Here is a 24,101-nt window from a genome sequence, read left to right on the forward strand (position 1 = left end):
TCTTATTTAACTCAACCATCTGAACCGCATATTTCTAATATTGCTGCTGCTCTGAATATATTATTTAGGCTACTTTCTACATTTTATAAATTGTGATGTTTATTTTAATTTGTTTTTTATTTATTTATTTGCTATTGCAAAGTATGAACATGGGACACTGGACATCCCACTGGATTACAAAAATATCAAGTTACAAAACAGCACAATCATGTGATTAAATGTGTGACGACATCATTCCACATTAACTGTAAATGCAATGTGGTCATCATAAATGATACTGTTAGAGAAATGGCGATAGAGCAGCTTGCAGTTTGCAGTTTAACGCCACACTGTTTACCTCCGTCAGTAGGACAGGTTCAGCACCATGGACAGAGAGCTAAACAGTGATTGGCTCAACAGTACAACGCTCAAGGATTAGAGTCATCTGCCTATTGGTCTGAATCAAAGTGACAGCAGACTCACGCACGCTGATTGGTAGATGGTCTGGATAGTTAGGATTGATCGCTCATATTGTAACTACAGAACAGAGTATTTTAATAGTCTAATAGTTTGCTTGCAGATATCATTTACAGTTCCACTCATCCATCGCGCAGCTAAAGCTTCAGTTGGAGACTGTGCACTGTAAACGGAGAGGCTGTGCTTTCTGGAGGAGGTAAGCAGATTAGGTTTCCGGTGGAATCCGTAATTCCTGGCTGTGATGGCTAGCTCTCTGTCAAAAATATCCACGTCTCCGCACATGTACAGCTAATATTGCTGCCTGATTACGTTCAGGGTGGTGGAGCGTGCGTGTTTTTGTAACTAGCGCGTGTGTCTCACGGTGTGCGTGCGTGTCACTATTTGCCCCTGAAACCGCAAAGATTCAGTCGTTAAAATCTTCTCACCACTACTGAGACGGTGCCTGGAGGGCTCACACATTAAATCCCCCGGCAGTACGTCTGGACGGCGATGCTTAGCTTATAGCACCCTCTGTTAAACGCCTTCCTCGCAGAAATACGTTATTCTGTTAGGCCAAAGGTCTATCCAACACCTGCGACATGCATGTGAAAACATCTGCTAGTGACCACACTGCTTATACGAGGGCTGCAAAAATAAGCAAGCACCAACAAGTAAGTCCTAACCTCCAGTTTCTTCTTATCTGACAGGCTCAGGAGACCGAAGAAGGTGTAAATCTGTGCAGCAAACTCCACACTTTATCCACATGGCAGGTCAGTGATTATAAAGAAATAGCTATGTAATAATAATGCCAACAATGCAACAATGTCCTGAAAATAGAATTATGCCTGATAGTATAATAAAATTTGCACTTAACTTGATCAAAACTGTTATAAAACCCATTCATGTAAACACCAGTATGTACACAAAATATGTAATAAAATGGCCTTACTGGTATTGTGATTAAAAAAAAACAAAAATAACACATCTAACCCTAATCCAAAACATATATTAAAAAAGCTGTACTGGTGTAAGAGGAAGGGCTCGCTGTCAGTAAAGCTCCAGTTCATAGCAAATAGCATATACATACTTTTGAATAGTACAACTGAATTCCTATCAACTTATCCCTGCAGGACTATTTAGGAAGTTTGATGTTACTGTTCAAATGTATTGTTCTTCTGTAAGATAGTTATTGGTATTTATTAGGTTTACAATTGGTTGTGCAAGCTCCCCTCTACCTATGCAGAAATTTCATAAGACCATGCAAAGGCAAAGCATTTTTTTTGTCTATTTCTGATGTTGTCACTCTGGTCAAAAAGACGATCAACATGGGTGTGGATGGCTTTAATTCCCATTGATATTAGTTTGATGCATTTTTTGCCTGATAACAATGTACCACATTCCATCTGTTGTAAATTTTAAATCCAACATAAAGCTGAGAGTTTACATTTACAAACATGAAATCAATGTCAAATGTTTTCATGAAGGCTAACATTACACTAACATTACTGTACATTTTTATAAACTTGCGCATTTTACATTTCCAAGGGAAAAAAAGCATACTTTTTACCTTACTTGTCAAAATTAGTTTTGAGAAGAAAACTACTGGAAAAGTATAACATTATTGATAGAAATGTTACCACAATACATGTCAGGACATTTTGTTATGTTATTACATAATTGTGTTTAATTATATTCTAAATTATGTTAAGTTCAAATTGCATTTAATTTTAAGGTATTATTCAATTTTTAGGAAGTTATTACATTATTGGGTGCTACAAGCTATGCTAGGAAATAATTACTATGTGCAAGCTGCCATGTCTAACTGTTAAATTATTTGTCTCAGAGCCCAACTTTCCCCCACTGCCGGGATTCATTCCAGTCAAGCCATGCTTCTACCAGGACTTTGATGAGATCCCTGAACAGCACCGCAGCATGTGCAAAAAAATGTACCACCTGTGGATGTGTGAGTGGCTTAAAGTAAAGTTGTATTGTTATAAGAGTGGTTTCCAACACATTATGTTACATTATCCTTGCATCAGGCTCCTCTATGAAACTTTAAACTGACTTTTTTTCCTGCAGACGCCACCTGATGCTTCAATAAAACAACAGAAGCCCAGAATTTTCCTGAAGGTCCTATAAACTGTCTTCTCCTCTATGGTTACCTCGTAATAAGAACTATGCAACAGAAGGGCAATGGTTTACAAGTGTCCCTTTGCTCCAAAAATATATTCTTTTTATTGGCTGTGGCTGTGTTATCCTGACTGGTTTATTTGCTAATGAGTCATAGCGCTGACCAGATGGCCTTGGTTTGAGCAGAGTAGTTAACATTGAAATTGTGTTAAACAATTTTTGCCAGAAGCACTTTCATCAAAGTTTATTACACCATAAACAAGCAGTACAATGATGTTTGTGATATTGCTCTGGTCTGGAAGCTCCCTGCCCGTCCATGAAAGCGTGCGAGGGAGCCGAGTGAGCGAAATAGCTCAAAGCTACTATAACATTTACATAGGTGCAATGACACTAGCAGTGGGGAGTCACACAGTGAGCCAATATACAGTAGAGGTACATGAAGATAACGAAAATAAAGTTGAAGCTGGCATGTTGATGCCAGGTGGCAACTGGCACAATGAAATTCCAGAAGTGCCTCTCCACTCTCGTATACCTGATTTCAATTTTCTTTGCTGTGCCCACATAAAAATATGTTTTCTATTTGGTTTTCACACTAGAAATATTTATCTATTATTGTGAACTGTCTGTCATTGCAACTCTGTTCTCTCTGCAGGTGTCGTCTTTTTTAGTAAACCTAAACATCAGCAGGTATTCATATTCCTGATCTGCTTTTGGATGTGCTGTTATTCTGTTTCCCTCTGTAGCAGTTTACTGTATGCATGGCATGCACATCACTTGTATATTCGAGTGTTATTCAACTATTTTTTCCGTTTGCATTTACTTTTCCTTTCTCATTTCATGCTTGAAAATCAGTTGAAGCCCACAGATTTTTTTTTCTGTGTATTTAAGACACTTAACTGTGATCCTCAATGGCTGTCATGTTGCAGCTGTGTTTTGCCTCATAATTCTCTTGTAAAGTACTCTGCATTTTCTCCATAGACCGAAATTTGAAGCTGATTGGTCTTCTTTGCTGGTTTAGAGAAGAAAGATGGGACCAAAGCACAGAGCTCCAATTAGAACTAAGTGCAACTTAAGCGGGGAGTACTGTAGCCTCATAACATTACTGAGAATTAATAGAAAAGGACGCGGGCAAAAAGGCTATTCAGGGAACACAAGCCATCTTGTGAGTGAAGCATAGCAATTATATATTTCACATTATGTTAATGCTGGCTGCCTTCATAATCACATATCAGTCTTTGTTCAAACACGTTTCTGCGTGTTTATGTCGGTGTACCAAAAAGATACCTTATTTGTACCTAAAATACAATGTGTTTTATGTTTTGGTCTTACAGTGAATACTGCTACTCTTGTGGTGAATCTCATTGGCTGCTTTGCTTGGATGTTTGGTGGAGGTGGCGTGACCAACTTTGGACTGGCTATCATCTGGCTAATCATGTTCACTCCCTGCTCTTATGTCTGTTGGTTCAGGCCCATCTACAAGGCCTTCAAGTAAGTCAAACATAAAGCACAGACACACACAATACTGTTTAGTTGGTGCACAAGTAACACAAGTGACATCGAGTTGCATAGAGATGAATTCTGGCTGAGACGCATATGGTAGTACGTCTATGATCATTGCAGTTGCCCTTTTTTGGCTTCCTCCCTTCTTTACATATCAACATGCCAAAAATATGTGGAGATTTGATATATCAGTGTACACATCACCGGATATTTTCTTCTCCCAGATGGCCACCACGTTGTAAGATTTTGATATTTGGTTGAATTTAGGTTGTAACGTTGGGTCACCAAGATTCAATGTCAAGACGATGTCTAATGCCACTGTTAATTCAAATACAGACGACAGATAACATTTTTTTGGTTTTAAGTTGGGTTGTTAAGTAACCAATATCCAACGTTTTCCAAACATCTCATGCCAACGTCATCTTGATGTGTGATAATGACATTTAGTTGTATGGTATCCAGAACAAAACCCAGTGCCTGCAAAACGTCAAAATGTCCAAACAATGTGAAATTCCAACGTTAGACATTTAAAATGTCTAACCCAGTCTTCATTCTGACCGAAATTTAATGTCTGTCTGCCGAAAAATTTAAATGTCTTTCTGACGTCATATTGACATCTGGTGCCAGCTGAGTATACCACGAAGTGAAACATTTTTTAAAACACATTATTATTGTGCGTTTAACAATAGATATTCATAAAACATCTCTCAGTATGAGAGTCCATAAGAACTAACAATTAACATAACTCTTGTCAATGAGTTTCTATAATCACATATATCAAGTGTTACTAAAGACTAAGTGGGAAACTACTGGTGAGGATGGTGGCATTCATATTTGTTATTACTTCAGTGTCTAATCTGTTGAAGTAAAATATAATAGGTGACCATATTTTGGGAAACATTTAATGTGAAAATGCAGGAAAAAAAATCGCTTTATACTTTGCGTTTGAGAGGCTCATCATCACACTCTGCCATTAAATCATTTCTGCAATCCATAGTCAACAGAATAGCAATGTGTACTTACCAAGGGCAATGGTCCATCATGGGTGGCGGCTTTAAGCAAATTTTTCCTCCATTCTCTGAAAATGTTGAGTGGCAGCCGAAAATAAATAATTCAGTCATTTCCTCTGGAGACAGAAGGGCACCCAGAACATCCTCTCTTTGCCTTCACTGAAGGGCAGCGTCATTTCCAGACCCTTCCAACAAGGCCGTTGATGGCTGCGTTATTATCACTACAGAAAGGTGGGAGAAGTGACACCATGGTTATAGAGGCATGTGATCAAATAGTTTCATTGTGACTGACTGTGAATAAACCTGGAAATGATCAGTGTGTGAATACCTGAGTGAAGAACCACAGTGGAGGGTGAAGCCTGTGTCAAATGTGCATCATCCTGAAATACATCATGGATAACATAAAACACGGTACAGCATGCAACTGCAAAATAAGACATGTAGTGGTGATAAATTTTGTATGCACATGTAAATATTTCTTGTTCATTTTGTTTTTTTTTCTCAGGACTGACAGCTCCTTCAACTTCATGCAGTTCTTTTTCGTGTTCATGGCCCAAGTTGGCATCAGCATTATCCAGTGCATAGGCATCCCTGGTTGGGGAGTATGGTAAGATTCAGAGATTTAAAATGCATTAAAAATATTCTCTCAAATAGTTTTTAATGACTTACATTTTAGTGAGAACATTCAGAATACAAAAGGAATCATATTCAGTTTTTTTTTGCATATTCATCAGCTATTCATTCATTTTTTAGGTTAAATCTTCATTCGCTTTTTTTAAGTACTAAAGGAAGAGAAAATAACTTCTCAAGTGAGTGCCATTACACCAAGGTACAAAGACTCATACTTGGAGTCAGCCAGTCTAATGCAACTCAGGCACCAGAGCCATTACTGAAGTTAAGATTCTTCTACAAGTGTTTAAATAATTAATTCATTGTTACGCATTCATTAACAGAGAATAGAATAAGAAGTTGTTTTAATAAGACTACAAATTTACTTTTGAATGGAGCATTTTGAGCTCAACTGTCTTCTCAGGGGGAATATTTCTTCCTTTTTTTCTTTTTTTTTCATAAAGACCTTGTTCGCTGCTTTCATTAACACGACAGTGATGGAACATCAGAAATTGCCCTCATATAACTTTTATGATCGTCCTGTTATTAGATTTTGAGAGGCCGTTAAAGAGATCCTCAAAATGTCACCTCACTCAGGCTGATGATCAGAAATTAATATTATGACAGCCTCCATAAAGTTTATAAATGTCACCATGTGCAATTGGATATTCTCATGTATGAGCTATAAAACTTTTAAACTTTATATCGCAGCACTTAAAGTCCACAAAAATTACTGGCATTTAACATCCAGATGTTCGGTGGTGGTGTCATGATAAGGAACACCAGACAACCCAATAACAGATAATTATGCTTCATGTTGTTTGCATAATTAATTTTTTTTTTTTTTTGTATGAATTTGTCTTTTTCAGTGGTTGGTTGGCCACCATCTCCTACTTCAGCTATAACATTTTGATTGCACTGATCATGTTGGTCCCTACTATCATGTTCACTGCAGTGGCCTCACTGTCCTTCATCGCCCTCACCAGGGTAAGAATTTCATTTGTACACTCCTGCAAAGAAGTGTTTTTTGTGTTTTTTGGAGAAAATAATGTTTAACCCTGAGAAACCTGGATCGACACCAGTTTTCTTGAGCTGCGTTCAGATGCCTTTCACAAGCTATTTGACTCTTTGAATCCTGAGCCTATTGGTTAGATTTTTTTATATGGGATAAAAGGCAATGACCAACTTAACAAGAAATGTCCCTTAAATTGCAAGAAATTTTACTTAGAAATATTTTTTAAAAAAGAGGGGAGGACTTTTAGAAAACAACCCCAAAACATAGGGTAAAATGTCCAAAACTATAATTGTAGTGTTTTTATATTTAAAATGATGTTACATTAGAAAATATAATATATAAAATAAATATTTTCTTTTCTAAGTTATTGGGGTTTTTTTTTTTACTTTTTTTTCCTCATTGACAGGTAATTTTCATATGACTTTTTGTTTGTGTGGTTTTTTTTAAACCTTTTTTTGGCTAGTTTTTAGGCCATGTCTTGTTAAGTTGCTTGTTGCCTTGTACCTATGCTTTTGAAAGAAATCAAACCAGTTTGCACAGGTTTCAAAGGGTTAAGGTCTTTGTCAGTCCAGGATTCAAGATGTATTTATATTTAGCATTTTTAGGTTTAAAATTCTAAATGCCAAAGTCACATTAAATACTTAGCTGTACCTAAAACATTACTCCTTAAACAAATTTACTGATAAGAAAATACAGTTGCATAACTTCAAAAATCTACATAATGACATTAATTGAAGTAGTTTAAAGCACTTACCTTACACACATGAGGTCTTGTTGATATTCACTTGTGAACACACCTTGCCTACAGATCCATAATTACTACCGTGGCAGTGGGGCCAGCATGTCCAAAGCTCAGGAGGAATGGACTACAGGAGCCTGGAAGAACCCTCACGTCCAGGCTGCGGCCCAGCAGGCAGCCATGGGTGCGGCTGCTGGAGCCATGCAGGAACAGTACTCCAGCCCACAATATAATGACAACCAGATGTAGCCTAGAGGTGTTTAAGGAAAGATGTGTCAGTTATGCCAAAGTTTGAGCAACAGGATTAGGTAGATATGACCATTTCCCACTATATTGGTGATTATTAAACTAAAGAATAATTCTTTATTTAGCATATACAGGTTTTACATTATCAGTGATTTCAAGCAATTTTATCATTTTGCAAACAAATACATCTGAAAGTCTGTTGGAAGCTGGTTTTTGCTTCCCTGGATTAAAGGTCCAGTATGTAGGATCTAGAGACATCTATTGGCAGAAATAGCAGCCTATTTAATATCTTTAACTATGTTTTTATTAGTTTAAAATCACCTGTAAAAATAAAATAAAATAAAAGTGTGTTTTTGTTACCTCAGAATGAGCTGTTTGTATCTACATATGGAACCGGTCCTCTCCCACAGAGTCCGCCATGTTGTTCCTACAGAAGCCCAGAACAGACAAACCAAATACTGGCTCTATATTGGGTCACGTGTTTTTTTATATGTCTGTCAGATTCAAAGAAGTTTCAGCTCTGCAACCTTACTGCTAGATGCCACCTAATCCTGTACTAGACTTTTGAAGGGCATACTGATTATTTGTAGTGTTTTATATAATTTCATATGTTTTTTTTCTGTTCGGGAGGTTGAAAAGAACATAGTGTTGAATGTGTATTTTACCTTAGCAATTCTGTAAGAGCTGCATACAAATGTATTGTTTGTGTTGATCTGCGGTTTTGGCAATTTTTACAAGAGAAAGCAAAACATCATTTTTGAAGTACAGTGATTTTTTTGTGATGAAGATTCAGTGATTTAGTATAATCTATTTAATCAGCACACTATTAAAATGGTAATTTGTTCGGGATGTTAGGTTTTTTCTTGTACTTTAAGTTCAAATATAAACCAAAGAATATTGTTGTAATGTTGTAACTTTAATTTAAATCATGATACTTCATATGACCTCAGCATCATTTGGTCATATCTATGCAGTTCATCAACAATTGCACTGTGAGATGAAAGAATGCTGTAATGTTGACAGGAAGTCTATCTGCAGCACAGTAAGAAACAGTATTATTGCAAGAACTCAGCTGGATTTCAACAGAAACACAAAATTTAAACTTACTTGAAGCTCACTCTTTGATGTACTTGAAGCTCTCTGTTGATGTGTCTATCTTTCACTGAAAACATCAGATTTACATCACAGAGGAATTACATCAGTGTTAATGTTTCCATGTTAATTCAGCAAAAAAACAAGTGAAATATCTGACCCATGTGCTGTAATCTGCTCTAGTTTTGTACTGAATGTCAACTTTTCTCCTGTAGTATGGCCATTCTGCCACAGGGAGGCACTGGTGGTTTTAGTAAGAAATAAAAAAAGCTCCAACATGTACAGATTACCTTCATTCATCCTTCACAGATCATAGTCTGAATTTATGATACTCCTTCTATTTCCTGCGTCTCTCTTTTTCTCTGTCTCTCTTTCTTTGTGTCCCTCCCTCCCCTCCACTTTCTTGCATTCCCTTGCCATCACACTGAATGAGATCTTTGGAAATAAAGGTAATTACTATCCAACTACAGCAACACATATCAAGTATTGTTTGTTATTTTATGCTCTATTTTAATAGTAATCTGCATCATATTGATACAGTTACATATATGGTTATTTGAAGTCGCTGGGGACCCTATATAGCTGTACTGCAGCAGGGGACGGTAAAAAAAACCTTGCTCAAAGGCACCTCAAGGACAGTTGGTAGTGAATGGCAGATTATCGCTCACTCACTCACTCCTCCCACCAAGCTTGGGTATGAAACAACAGGTATAGGCTTTCTCTCAGCCCCCTTTTAACCACCACCATCCGCATTTCACTTCTGATTCTATATTGAGGAATATGTGCTAAAATAAAACAACATGAAACAAATTGGAAATGGAAATCTGCAAATGGTTCTCAACATGGAGGTGGCTGAGTTGGCAGCTAGCAGTTAATGGTGCTAACTCAAGAAAGCGCTAATAAGAGAAACAGTGCTAACACTAAACAGCAGCAATTAGCTAGCAAGTGGGGTACACAAGCAGGACTTACATGCACTAATATGCACGCACGGCTAGACCACAGACCAAAACATACAACAGAGAAGCTCAGATTGCATCACACACAAAGGTAGTGTGACTTCATTATTTGTACGGGATGCCATTACTACACTGCATCTTTACATAGCAAGAAGCGGCATGCTGCTGTATGCTCTGAAAGTCGCATAGGCCTATAGCTCCTTTAAAGGTGCTTTGATATATAGACACATCACTCTTGACAATTCGTTTAACTCATATTTGCCAAAAGATGCGAGATGTGACTCTTGTTTTGTTTTTCTCCTGTAACAAATTGTGGCTATATGAAGGTACTGTGGGCAACATTTTAGCCGCACAGCAGTTATTACATTCATACTCATACAACTTCATAGGCTGAGATCAGGGATCATGGGGTACTGAACACCCAACTGTTTACATAAAGTCTTGAGACAAGCTGCTATATCAACAGCCTGCAAACAATTCATTATATTATTACTCAAGAAGGTTGCTTTGCATAGATCCTCTTTGTTTCTCATTTGAGTATTTTGTTATGTTTGCCCCATTTAATCAAGACATTGTACTCAATCATTAAAATGTGATTTTAAATTGTTTCCAATACATTACACACAGCAAATGGTGCTGCAGCCACATTTAAACACTGTTAAAATGGGAAATTAAAAAGAGGAGGAACTTTCTTTGCCTTCAGGTGGTAGTATTGGTTCTCTGCAGCCATGTGATAATCACACAGACTGTCCACCGGGGGCACTATATGACCTTCCTTTTTCTTGCCACTGATCTATTTATAAAGTCTGTACAAGTACATAAGGAATCTGAGATAATTGATGTGACTTGATTGACCAAAAATTGTGGGGTTTTTTTAAACTTACACAAGAGGAAATACAATTTCTCTTGTGAGAAGGTGACCATCATAGATCGGATTCAAAATACACTTTAAAAGGATTTGTCTGTGGATGCCCTCTTCCCTACTGTCTGCCTCTCCCTGTGTTGTGAGAGTGATAGAATTACTCTGCAGAGAGGGGGATGAAATTATACAGCTATATAGATACCCAGAGGACCCACCAGCAGCCACCAACAAACACTGTAATTGCCATACACATTGAAAATCTCTTGTGACAAGTGTTGACAGCAAAGACTTGCGCCTTCAGGTAAACAGAACTGGTTGTCAGCTACAGAATATAGTCAATGATTCATGACAAATCAAAACTGCACAGATGCTTTTCCTTTTAAAATAAATTTGTCCAATTGTAAAACATAGGTGGAAAAACATCCAACACGCTCTCATCGTTTCATTCTGGCTGGAACAAAAAAATGCATATCTGACTTAAATCCCAATTTACAGTGTGCTAGTGGCTGTTCAAGCCACGCCACTACAAGAGGGCCAGGTTTTCATCTGGTTTGTGATTTCCATACAAGCTAACAAGGTACTCTTGAGCAAGATCCCTCATAGCCACTATCATGTTGGGAGTGCTGCAATGACTAGTTTGAAGCATTCTGTTTTGGTTAAGGAAAAGGTGGGAGGTATTTAGGGGTTACAAAAGCAAAAGTCTCAACCCTCACTGTCACTGTGTTCAACAGGTCAGTGTTTCACAGCTTTTATGTACACGGGGTTTCTTGCTTTGGTATATCTAAATCTTGTAATTTTAACAAACTAGTCAACTTTCATATTATTAGCATTCAGCAGCTGTTATGGTTTGTTTTTACATAGGCACAGACGATTCAGTTCAGTATAAAAACAAGCTGTAAACACAATGCTGACATATTATCCCCTTGGCAAGCTTGTTAGCAAATGATTGTTTATTCCATCGTATCTACACACAATGGTACAACGTAAGGTATCTTATGAAAATGTACATACAAAAATTTGTATGACATTTAATTAATTTGCGCCCCCAAGAAGGATGTTACGTATAGAATGTTAAGTTACATACTAAACATAAAGTTACTCTGGTTAGGTTTAGGAAAACAAACCTGGTTGAGCGTCTTTAGGTTTAGGCAAGTAAAGTTATGTAGGTTAGGTTTAAAAAAGGGCTCAAAAAATGTCTCAAAAAACAAGATAGTGACAGCTGAAATGCCAAACTTAAAGGCTTCAAAACAAGCAGTCAGCAAACAATTGGGTGACATCCTGGTAGCTATGTCTATTACTCTGCACAGTCTATGCCATTTATGCACGGGTCACGTGATTGCAGCTTTCCCAATTATGTGGAACATTAATGAATTATTGTCTCATGATTAAGTGGATTATACACGAATTGTGGTACATCTGTATACACATGAGCAGTGCATGAGAACAGCCTGCTGATTTTATACATCCAGCCAATGTGGAGCAACATTAGTATTCATTTGTAAACAGTGTTTATAGTTCCCAGATGAGTGTACTATAAGAGAAATATTTACTTCATCAACATTCTCTCCTTTTTGCTCATTTTTTGGTCTACACCGACTCCTGTGGCAAATATCTTCCACTGCTAAATGCTCCACTGTGTTAGACAGCAAGTAGGCAGTTTTGTTTGTCTGCAGACTGGTTCACAGCAGGTAGCCTAGAATGCTTTTTTTTAAGAGCTCTTTCACTTCTTCAAATTGCTGCCTGCTGTGTCTGGAGTGAAACAAAACTGTAGAGTTGCGGTCCTTAAAACCAAAACAATGGGGTTAAGGATGCTAAAATGCTACATAGTTGGGTAATAATTCGTCGAGGGAATGGCATTACGGGTGACACCTTTCATTTACATATGGTCTTTTGATCCATATATAAAAATATTGATGATAGAAGCTGTAAGTCACTTATCTTATGTAAAGACCTCGTGTTTCGATTGGACGTCAATCGCTGCATGACCTAACAAGAAAGATCAATTTATTACTTGTGAGAATCCATAAATTTAATGAAAAATGATGTTTGCATGACTCCTCTTAATGATGGTACATTTACACCAACAAGAGTTCTCTGATACGCAACTCCTCCTCATTATCAGTCATACCAACAGGGGAGAACAGAGAGGTTGGAGGAAGGACGGAGGAGGTGAATTCCACATAAAGGGCACAGTATGACCTAAAGTTGACGGAGCACAGAGGGCCTTTTTGTTTAATTTCTCAGGAGAGATGGAGATAGAGTGCCCTTTCATACTGTTAAATGCACACACACACGCGCACACACGCACGCACACACGCACATGCACACACACGTTACCGTCTTGACAAAGGTGTACAGATGTGGAGTCATGCACTCACACAGGCATGCATTTATGCTTGTGTATCACACATGTACACATAGAGCTGGAGTCCCACTACTCAACATGTATGCTATAAAAGTGTTTTCTGAGGTCATGAACCCACTCAGACTACCTGTGGGTGAAATGTAGCAGAGCTGAGTTCGGGGAGAAGGCTAAGTAGGAGGTGCTGTCCTAAACATGGTGGATCATACAGGCTTGCAAATACATCTAACTCATTGGCCATGTTGCTATTCAAAATGCTACCTGTTTAAGACTTTCTTTTTTTGGTCTAAGGGAGACAAAGTTGACTAAGACTAATGATAAGCACATGACAAGAATCCGAAACAAATGTTTGGATTGAGTTTACCAAATGACCTCAAGAAAAAGACTGGAATCAATGTCTGGGAGTGAGTCATTTACCTCTGCCTCTGTGAATGTGCATCTGCAGCCTGAGGTTCTGCAAATTGGGTAGTTAAAGATCAGGCTGGCTTAAAATAGAATGAAAAGTAAGACAGCAAAAAATAATTGCATTCATAATTGTTTGCAAAATTGTCCATTTGCATCTCTGTAAGTGGTTGCTGTTAATGATGGAATTAAAGCTGGTGAACCAAAAAACTCTTTCCCTATGTGTGATCACCGATGTCACTGCAAGATGTCACTAGTAACATAACAGCAACTAAAATCAAAGAATTTCACATAGATCATCAAAAGTTTGGTGTGACTTCCAATGGTCATATGAGACTGATAGAAAGTTGAAGCTTTGTAATCTTGAATATAGTTGACTATGAAGAAAGGAAAAATAATTCAAAATATTTGGACGTGACACAACCATCGTAAAGTCCAGGCCCGACTGGACATGTGTAGCTACAGTATTGATTTTGGGGAACTAAAGAGACAGAGCGCAATATGTTACACACTGAAAAACACACCACAGAGCGGAAAACAGGGCTGAAATGTCGACAAAATGCCGGCAGCTGGCTAAAAACATTAGATTTCTGCATGAAAAAGGATTATTTAGCACCATATGGCTACCAGATTGTAAACATTATATTGACATACTAGATGCTGTTGGTCTGCCTCAGTGTCACGTCTCCTTATCTTGCTTATCTTGGAGAAATAATCCCACAGAATGGCTAGTAGTGAAACACTTTGATATTTACAACTATTTTATCAGATCACCAGGGAAGATCATAATAGCTTTGCTGAGCTTAGTTAGCCTCAATCTCTACAGTTTGTCTGGCCAAATAAGCAAAATGCTTGCTGCTCACAGCGTACTGACTGTCAGGATCCCAGTTTTCTGACTCTTCCTGCTGATGCCTCGTGTCTTGCTTAAAAGGCTTGTTTAAAAAAAGAAAATTAAAAAAAACTCAGCATGCTTATAAAAACTTAGTTGTTGGTTCTTTATCCATTTAGTGGGCCTACTGCATCCCATGACACAGCAGCTATTCAGCTTTTTCCTGTTATTGGCTAGCAGATGGACATGACAAGGAGGCTCCTTTACACAATACAAAGTCACTGGAGAGCAACGAATTGTTTCTCCTTCAGTGAGGACGCTTTGTCTCTTTACTAAAATGCATGATTACACGGCAACACTGCAAAGCTTTCAAAACCCGCCTACCAGTACCTCTAAAGCTAATTCACACAATATACAGTATTATTATATTATTATTATATATATCATATTTATTTCTCAGTAGTCTCATTACTAAAATACAACCAGTATACAGTATTAAAAAAATGCAAATATTTCAGAGTAAAACAGCCTCATCAGGCTTAAGTTGCAAATATTTACTGTTTCCACCATTTCCACTCAGCATGTCTCGACCTCTCTTAGGCAGGCAATATGATATTTACAATACTCAACCTCTGGTGTGTTTACACCAGGTAGCATTCAAGGCATGTCCAAAGCTACATATTGATTGTTTGAGCTACCTTTTGTTATGGTTGTATGATTCCATGTTTCACACTAAATATTGTCTTCAGTCAGAAGAAGCCATTTTGTTTTGACTTTTTTGCTGTTTTAAAACATTGTACATGTTCTCTGTAGTCCACGTATCTTCATAAAGAGACTAAGCAATAATTGTAGAATAATTGTATCCTCCATCGTGGAACCAAAAGGGGCGTGGCAGGCCAGAGTGGCACCATGTGACGAGTTTGGAGTGAGAACATGTTGGACAGGCGTGATGTTTAACACAACAGCGTCTGCTTCTCATGTGACATTAAACATACATCGGCAGCCCTTTCTTAGCAATAACATGACAAAAACAATCACTTTCATTTCTGCTATGTGGTGGTTGACCTCGTTTTCTGCTTGGAGGGTAAGAAGCTTCCGAATGTCACTGTTTTTTTTCTAATTTGCAGACATTTACGGTCGCTATTCTTCTTCTTTGAGTTAGCTGCTAACTGTAGTTGCTTTTTAAATCTCTCGCTGTGGGTCACACAGACAGCACACTGTGAAAACGTCACACCCATCCTGCCCATGGTCCTGTCCTGCCGGCTGTCTTGTTTATACAGGTGCCGTTTCAACACTGTTACAACCTCCAGTGGCAGCTTAAAGGCAAGAAGAGCCCCCCCCCCCAATTTCTGCGATCATACCTTATATAGAAATTCGAAACGGCATAATGGAGCGATACTCCCATCTTGAATGTGCAATTTAAAAGCAGCTAGGGATGTGATGTCAAGGAGTTACTGCTCTGAGTCAAGGAAGATTTTGTTGCCTTTGAAGCAGGCTAGCTGCTTCATCACGCAACAACAAAATCCCACCCTAGATCATCTTTACATGTGCATGATGAGAGGAATCAGAGCATCCAGCCAGCTACTAAGGAGGGGTCACCCAGCTGTCTGGAGCGGGGCCGTGTTAGTCAGCTACAGCGAGGGAGTGCTGCTGCCACCAGCCTGTGAAATCACCGATCTGATGATGGGAGTCGTCCCCCTGACAGCACAGGAAGCGGTGACAGTGGAGGTTGGAGAATGAGTCTGGTGAAATATGGGCCTGTCAGAGGGGAGAGAGGCTGAGCACAGCAGTGCAGGGCTGATGCTCCCCGTGACTGACTTCATCATTGACACTCCCCATGGAGCCAGTGGAGGAGTGGGTGGGTTGGTGGGTGCAGTAGCGGGGCTTTTGCGGAGGCCCGATTAAGGCTAGAAGCCTATCTTCCCTCCACAAGATCTCCTCATTTGTTCCAATTGCCTGGGACAATAAACACGAATATCCCAACTTCAATTTCTGCCTTTCAAGGAAGAAAAGCCTTAATGAGAATTTATTGCCCTGTTGTTGTAACTGTGTGGACTCCTAGGGATGCTGGAGGAATTGTCCATTTGCATACTCCTTAAAATTGATGAGTGGGGAAAGTGAGGGAACTAAGTTGTAAGAGTGGGTGCTTTTTTGCAGCTGACACCAAATACAAGCCAGATGTTTCAGTGATGAGGCAGGCGGTATTTAAACTGTCAGGCAGTGCACTCGAGTGTGTCTTGTGTCTATGACACAAGCTGCTTCTTTGTCTCGTATAACGCCCATCGCTTTCAATGTGGAGTGTTAACACAAGAAGTGAAATGTTTGTTAACTCAGACATATATGGTGGAGTCAGCGCTGCACAAAGTGTGTGCAGGATGAGGTATTATCAAAACAAATGAGCCAGCAACTGCAGCTGCATGTAAATCGGAGCACAGTTTTCCCCTCTCACTATTCAAATGTCCTCAGCCATTCACTATCTTCCAGCCAGTGGTTTCTCATCTGCATCTATTCTTCCTTTACAAAGCCAGCCTTTCCTCTTACCTTTCCCGTGCAGCAATGTGTTTATCCCTACGGAAATGAAGATTTCTTCACATCTTTATTCATTTAATTAGGTCGCAAAGCAGAGCTAGAGCCAGAAGATGAATTACCTGTGGCCTTGATATTGTGCCACAGAATCTCTACACAGTAGGCTCTGCAGAAATTAGACCTCAAGTCTGAAGGTGGGCTTTTTGGCAATGTTGGCTCACAGGCTAGTCCCTATTCTCTCTTTCTACTAAATTCAATTATCCTCACATAAACCTGCTGGAGTGAAGAATAAAGGTCTCAAGTCGTGTCTTTTAGCCCTGTCTCAGTGTACGCCAGATGGTTACATTAGGGTGGAGTAGTCTGAGTATTTGTCAATAGTCTTTTTATTAATATGGGAGAAAGTCAAACGATGTAGAAGGAAACTTTGTCGCTGTGTTGGACAAAGAGGGCGTTCGTAAGTTGAGCAATTTGCTCCAGAAGGACTTGTGCTTTTGAATGTTACATCTATAAATCTTGCAAATTACAATTTAAAAAAACTGCCTGAGAGATAGTCCAAACTATTAAATAAAGATGTATGCATTCAGTAAAAGCTTAATTAAGCTCTTTCACATGCAGCATGTGGATTATCGAGGCAAAGTGCCCCAAACAAAAAGTCTGATTAAACACAAATAATAATTATAATTTGAGCACAAACACTCCCTCGTGACGTGACCTCGCCATGAACCAACACACACACTGTGGCTAAAAAAGGACAGGCGTGGGGAGGGTGAGCAAATTACTGAAGCAGAATGTTGTCACCTTGTCATCAGTGTCACCAGAAACTTATGATTATGCGCTGCATGAGTGAAATAAATGTCAGATCAACTAAACTATCTGGTGCACAGGGGAAGAAAAAAGAAGGTAAAGGAGATAGGAGCAGGGATGTCATTTTGTAATAATATCTTTCAAAGTGAAGGAAAAGGTTATACGAGAATTGGGAGTTTGTTATATTTATTTCATTGATTTATTATGTTCAATTTATTATTTTGTGTTTATCATTTTCACAACTTGCCTAAGGTGCCGAACTACACTGTGATCATGGCTTAGCAGAGATATGATGGATGTTGGAGAGGGACAGCTCAGCCTCAGTGGATGATGATAGGTCAGTGATGACAGGCATAACAACCTCCACAATCTGCTTGTACTCATCACAGATCCCCAAGGTCTGACCTCTTTCAGCTTCATCACTGTGCAGGCAGTGCAACTGTAATGGCCCACTATCATCCTGCTTTACTGGTATTGCCAGAAATTTAAGCCAAAGGCCACTGATGATACCGAGCCCTCATTTGGTCCTGACTGACAACTTCAACCCCCAAAAAGGTGTTTCCTTGTGTTTTTCCATTTTCAGCATCAGCAGCATTACACCCATGGCTCCTGTTCCCATGGGGGTATTGTGTATTCAATGACGTCTCGCCACTGAGAACGCTAGAAGATCTAATCAGTCGTGCTTCACTTCACTTGATCTGTTTCCTCAATTAGGTTGCAAGCTTGCAGCTGCAAAATGGTTGTTGCTTTACATGGGTTTGCTGGTAAAGTAAACGCAGCCTGCTGTAAGGGGAAATATTTGTCTTGAGGTTCTTTACAGCCCTCCCTACAGATCTTCCGCTTATCGACGATCAGACGTAACGTTTTGCTGCCCAAAGCGAGGTATTTACATATGTTATGCATTTGCTCTTATCATGTTGCAACCTCATCTGTATGAGCCATTCCCTTTTCTCATGATACGACTATCTCGCCACATGTTCCTTTGATCAGGTGCCAGCATGCTTGCAGAGCTCACGCGCTGAAAGAGAAGGCGCCTGCAATGTTCAAGGAGAATTACAACATGCTTGTTACTTCAGATACAGTCAGAAAATGCAATCTTGTCTCCTGGAAATTACAGCTGTATGTCACTAAACTGCTTTCTTAATAATGCTGTTGTAGCAATGGAACTGTTGCCTGGGCTTACATTCAGAGGCAACTTTTCCGTCAGGTGACAAAACACTAAATTCACATTCCGCTTATGCTTCGGAAAGAGGTGGTTGAGGAGGATGGCGGGCACAGACTACAAGTGCAAAACCTTGACACCAGAACTTTTTGCGTGCAGACACTTGTCCTGGGTTTAGGCAACAAAAGCACTTTGGTTATGAAAGACTGTTTTGAAAATTATACTAAAAAGGTAATTAAAAAATGCAGAATTCAGAACAAGTGGATATTGTACTACAAGATTGCCTTTTTGGGAAGTGTACATCATTTAAGCACATAACTGAAATCTGGCTGTCTTCATGCACTGCTGGTATGTATAGGCTGTTTATAAAGAGTAATGCACCATAATTTGTATAAAACCTACATAATCGGGAAGGCAGTGATCATGTGACAAATGCGCCAATGAGGATTTAATATTAAGACCACAAAACACAGGACTTCCCCACTGACTTTAACAGTTTAACCTAGACAGCAGACCAAAGACGGTGCCTATTCATGTCCATGGAGTTGCTTGCCTGGTGCATAGGCCGAAAAAGATGCTGCCCACTGACTATTCGCAGCAGCATGCCTCCCACTGGCCCTGGCCGCCAGCTCCCACCTCATAGACTTCACATTATGATGACATCACAGATTGTTTTTGCTGCAGTACCATAAGTGGCCACTGGGGGAAAATGCTACAAGGTTGAGCAGCTTTCCCAGTTTTTGGGACTGCACAAGTGAAGTCTGAGTTATTTTTAAGCCTTGTCTCCACATAGCTATGTATAGGTATGTGAGACGGCAGGAAGTTCATTCATTCCTATAAGAACCTACAACCTTTTGCCTTGATTACACTTTTTCTAAGTGAAAATTCATCTAGCTAACATTGGTAGCATGCTAGCTGTGCAACATATAGAGTGCGTGTTTTGTGGATTGTACGTCTTTCCACAAAATATTCCATAAAACTGACTTCCTGACAGGCTGATCTCCTCATTTATCTGTTGCCAACCGTTATTGGTTCTGTTTTTGTCTCTGCTTCATGTGAATATTCCACAAGATTAGATAGCGAAAAACACTCAGCCTTGTCTACATCTACGTTATGTAACCTAATGTTAAATATTAGATACATTAATTAATTGTTAACAAAAACAGTAATATGCTCCACATTACATTTTCCTAAAAATGTATTTGCGTTTTCAAATCACTAGTATATAAACATAATTCCTAGAAGTCGGAGCAGGAAAATGTAATATTAAGGAGATAGATTTGAGATCATTTTTGATGTCTGAATTCCCCTGGGATGGAGCTCTAAGTGCAGAATATTTAATGCCCCATAGAGTACCTCAGCATGATTTAACTCCTGGATCAGAAAGAGCAGTGACAACCCCTCACCTCATACTCTGAGAAAACAAACACTTCCTCCTGCTATATGCTTCTAGTTGTGCTAATCCCCCCCCCAGTCTCCTCCTATTCTAGTTTCTCACGACCATGCTTGCGTTGGCATCTCTGCCATTGTGCATCATGTATATTCTGTATCTCAGCGATACAGTATGTGTGGGATTTTGTTCTGTACACCCCTTGGGGTATTTTTATGTGCTCCACTCAGAATCGCACACTGTTTGGATTCACTTGGGAAACACCCTCTAGCACATCTCTGATAAACACAATTGCATATTCATTTGTTGCAAGAAACAATCCTGAATCATTTACGAAATCCAAATGCATTGACAGCCATGCAGACACTGCTGCTGGGAATGTGCTGCAGTATGTCCTTTTCATTATCAATAACAAGAGCATGAAGCCAGCACTGTAAAAGAGGCTCCTGGTGGACACTGCATTACTGCCTTTACCCTACAGAGGAATGTATGGCTTCATTTAAGCTGCTTAACCAGTAGCTGCACAAGAATACATAGGAGCAAAAACCGGGGCGTGCTTATGAAAAATGGATATATAACAGCCAGACTTTTTAACAGGACAGGCAAAGACTGTCCATTCTTTTTGGAAGAGTACCTCTAAGTAAAACAATTCATTGCATCATTTGGCTCATCTCTCCCTCATTAGGAGTTACCCATCTGTCTTTCTCTCTCTTACACACATACAAATACACAGACACACACACAAATACTCTAACATAAACACATACGGTCAAAGTCGAGTACATGGCAACATGTACTGCAGCACTTTAACAAAACAACATAATGTGGCATAGAGAGCTGGAATGGGGTGATTTCGTGTGAGCAGCCTGAACAAACAGCCCATACCAACAGGATGTCCCATCACGGGGGTCAGGGTTTTGTTAGGACAGACCAAATATGAGAGTGAGAACATCGTATGAAAACAACCAGATAATGGATTCTCACTCTTCTGGCGGGGACAGGAAATACTTCTATGAGGAATGTCTGTGTGTTTTTCCCAAATATCATATTTCACAACCAGTAGCATACCGTGGGGTTTCAGTCAGGGCCAGCAATAATTACCTTCAGTTCAATAAGAAAAAATTAAATGTGTAAGTTACACCCAGCAATACTTATTACAGCCTTAACAATGCATACTGTTGTATAAAACACAACAATACAATAACGATATCTGAGGAAAAAAAACAGCACTCACCCATCACTTGTAAATAAAATCCATCCTTCCATCCTCTCTGATGAAACATTCAATGACCTCCTGCGGTTGCGCTTCCTGCTTTAGATGAATGAGGCTGTGGACACTGGGATTGTTATGATCAAGCATGTGATGGCTATCTGATTATCTGCAAGCCCTGTGCTCCTCAGAAATGTCAGTAGATCACTTGGGCTCTTCTCCTGAAAGTTTGTCATGTTACACATCACTCTGAGTTCAGCTCTGGGTCTGGGAAGGTCAAACTGTGCTCCATAGCTCTCATTCAGGCTCCTCAGCTCTGACTCAGGAAATGTCTGCTTGAATTGTGGGAACAGTTGCGAATCAAGCAATGCAACAAACAGCAGCCTCTTGTTATCTTCAAAACGATTCTTAGTTTGTGCAAGGATGCTGTCCATCACAGCTGTGTGTACCTCTCTGTAGTGTGTGCGACAGTTTGGTCTTCATCTGGTTGCCATTGGCTGTCCCATGGTCTCTACCGTCTTGTCAAAGATGCCATTAAATGTTCCCCGCTCACCTTCAATGCTCCTGGAACTTTAAAAATCTCTTTTACACCTGTTTCAGTGACGTACCTAAGTAAACACATGACAGCTGGGCAGCATTGCTGAAGTCCTGGTCTCATAACTGCCACAAACTTGGCTGATCTCTTTCTTGATAGCATCATGAAGCACCTCAGCAGTCATTTTGAATTTTTCCCGATGTCTCAGTAAAAACTGTGGTGGTGGCAAGGTGGCGTTGCAAGTTAGCATCATATTCTGATGGCAAAGTTAGTAACTCCGAGTAACTACCTCGTTTTAGCGACTCTTTCGCTTCCTCATGTCCCCTGTAAGATCATTTTCGCTTTTAATTCTCTCATTGTGCAGACTTGTCTCACGTCTCCGCTACTGTAAATCCACTCTGGACTCACCAAACGTCTTCAGATGCTCCACAGCCATGAGATAACGCTCAGAGGCTTGATGTTTGATAGCTGCCTCGGTGAAGTTGACCAGGCTGCTAAAACCAGAGCTATTCCGCGTCCCCTCAGTGCTGTTAAACAGTAAACATGGCCAGCTAAATAGCTTGTTCCGCTCCGTGCTAGCTGTTAGCCACTAATAGCGGTCATAGTTGCTCCGGGTGAAATGCCGCATACCCAGTTTAGGTGTAGGCCTTTCTTTCTCCTGTATCAGTTTTTTCCTGTCTTCTTGAAAAAGGAACTTGAAGTAGGTTGGCAACAAGGTCGGTTGCAGCTGCCATTGTATTTTCCCATCAGTGCGTACATAGCTCGTGCGCTAACGTCAAACCCCGCCAGGTACATTCAAAGCTGATGAGGAGCGCCCCCGGGGCGGTCTGTCACTACATATCGAAATCTGATTGGTTGATAATACTGTCACTCAAAGTTGTTATCAATTTGCAGGTCTATGATAGACCCATAGTCTGGGCTCCAGCAAAAGGCTAGCACTACCACAAGAGCTGGTTTGAGGAGCTGTGATGCATTTATGTGACATAGGAAATCCTAGCATAGCCCCATAAGAGAAAAAAAAACATATTTTGTGGATAGGTAGCACACTGAACAAGTAATAACATACACACACGTTTCAGACACATTTCTATTTAGTTATGGTTAAAATTATGGTTTTGATTTTGACAGCCTGATGGCCCTGACAGCCTGCTACTGTTCTCAACTGAAACAACTGCACTGTAACCAGTTTATTAGTACACTGGTGGTATTGGTACACTGCACAATGTAATACAATAGCTGTTCAATGAATATTATGTTTGAGAGGATTATCATGACCAGTTTATGTCAAGACTCAATATATTTTTTAAATATATTGAGGACTTCTCATTCATGTTGGCTAAAAATTGGATTAAAACTTCAGTTTAACATTTTTTATCTTATTTCAATTTTTTCGATGAATACTTATCGGGTCAAGGATGAAAACAAAAAAAAGTAGAGGAAATGGACAATGTTGTTGTATTTGATGTAATTAAAATTCAAATTACCATTTGAACAGCTGGATTAGATCAAGGATTAGACAGAATAAAATTTAACCTGCCTCTTCTCTGTTAGACTTGGTGCTGGTGTGTATCAGTGCAGGTGTGTGTTGTACTTTCTGTTGGTGCTTGCTGTAATGTCCTCTCCTCTGTTTTCTTTCCTTTCATTCTTTATATCTTATTTTCAGAGACTGAATTAATATTTTGGAAGGCATGTCCTCATATTTCTATTGAAGTAGATTATTTCTTTTGAGCTTGTAATTTCTGTTCCCGATTGAATGGTTTTCTGTTAAGAGTGACAACAGATTATCTCGACACTTAGTCATAAAAGTGTGATGAAGTTTGTAATCACTCCACAAGTACCGCCCATTTGTCTAAATTTCCATTTTGAAATGACAGTATGGTACAAAGTTGCTACCTCTTCTCCAGTTACTGTTTGGTTATGAGAAATTTGCAACAAAGTTGGAGAAAAACAAAACAGAGGAGAGTCAATATCCTTACTTGGAAAAAAAACAAAGATTACTTTTTGTGTAGTTCTATGATTAGATAACATTATAAGCTCCTCTATTACTGTTGCAACATGGTGGTGTGTTTAATGTAATGATGCATGATGCTTCAGCTCCTTTAACTTGTGGACTGCAATTTATTCCTTGTTTTGCGCCCTCTTGCATTGTTGGCTACTGCTTTATCATCGACCATGTTTCCACAAATCCCAGCCTAAACAAGACAGCTGTATGGTCGCTTCTCCTGAGCAATGGTAGCGACTCCGCTCTGCAGCCGCCTCTGAACAGCATGTAGCAGTGATCCAACGC

At 39.4% G+C, this 24,101-nt stretch overlaps 1 protein-coding gene across 1 annotated transcript; it reads left to right on the forward strand.

The window, feature by feature from the left end:
• The first annotated feature begins 480 nt into the window (after window positions 1-480).
• scamp5b (secretory carrier membrane protein 5b) lies at window positions 481-9,056 on the forward strand. Its single transcript, XM_042489668.2, has 7 exons — window positions 481-652; window positions 1,143-1,205; window positions 2,279-2,398; window positions 3,897-4,053; window positions 5,581-5,682; window positions 6,554-6,671; window positions 7,508-9,056. Exons 2-7 carry the CDS (start codon window positions 1,199-1,201, stop codon window positions 7,685-7,687), a joined length of 684 nt encoding a protein of 227 aa, XP_042345602.1. The 5' UTR covers window positions 481-652; window positions 1,143-1,198; the 3' UTR covers window positions 7,688-9,056.
• Window positions 9,057-24,101: the final 15,045 nt, after the last annotated feature.

Source organism: Plectropomus leopardus, chromosome 1 (assembly GCF_026936395.1).
Source record: "Plectropomus leopardus strain MGB_pleo_1.0 chromosome 1, ASM2693639v1, whole genome shotgun sequence".
In the NCBI taxonomy this organism is placed as follows: Eukaryota; Metazoa; Chordata; class Actinopteri; order Perciformes; family Serranidae; genus Plectropomus; species Plectropomus leopardus.

What these genes read in the sequence shown, in the direction of transcription:
- scamp5b (XM_042489668.2), top strand. An exon ending in AATGTACCACCTGTGGATGT is followed by an intron (nt 2,399 to 3,896) that starts GTGAGTGGCTTA and finishes TTGGTCTTACAG; the next exon opens with TGAATACTGCTACTCTTGTG. An exon ending in CCCATCTACAAGGCCTTCAA is followed by an intron (nt 4,054 to 5,580) that starts GTAAGTCAAACA and finishes TTTTTTTCTCAG; the next exon opens with GACTGACAGCTCCTTCAACT.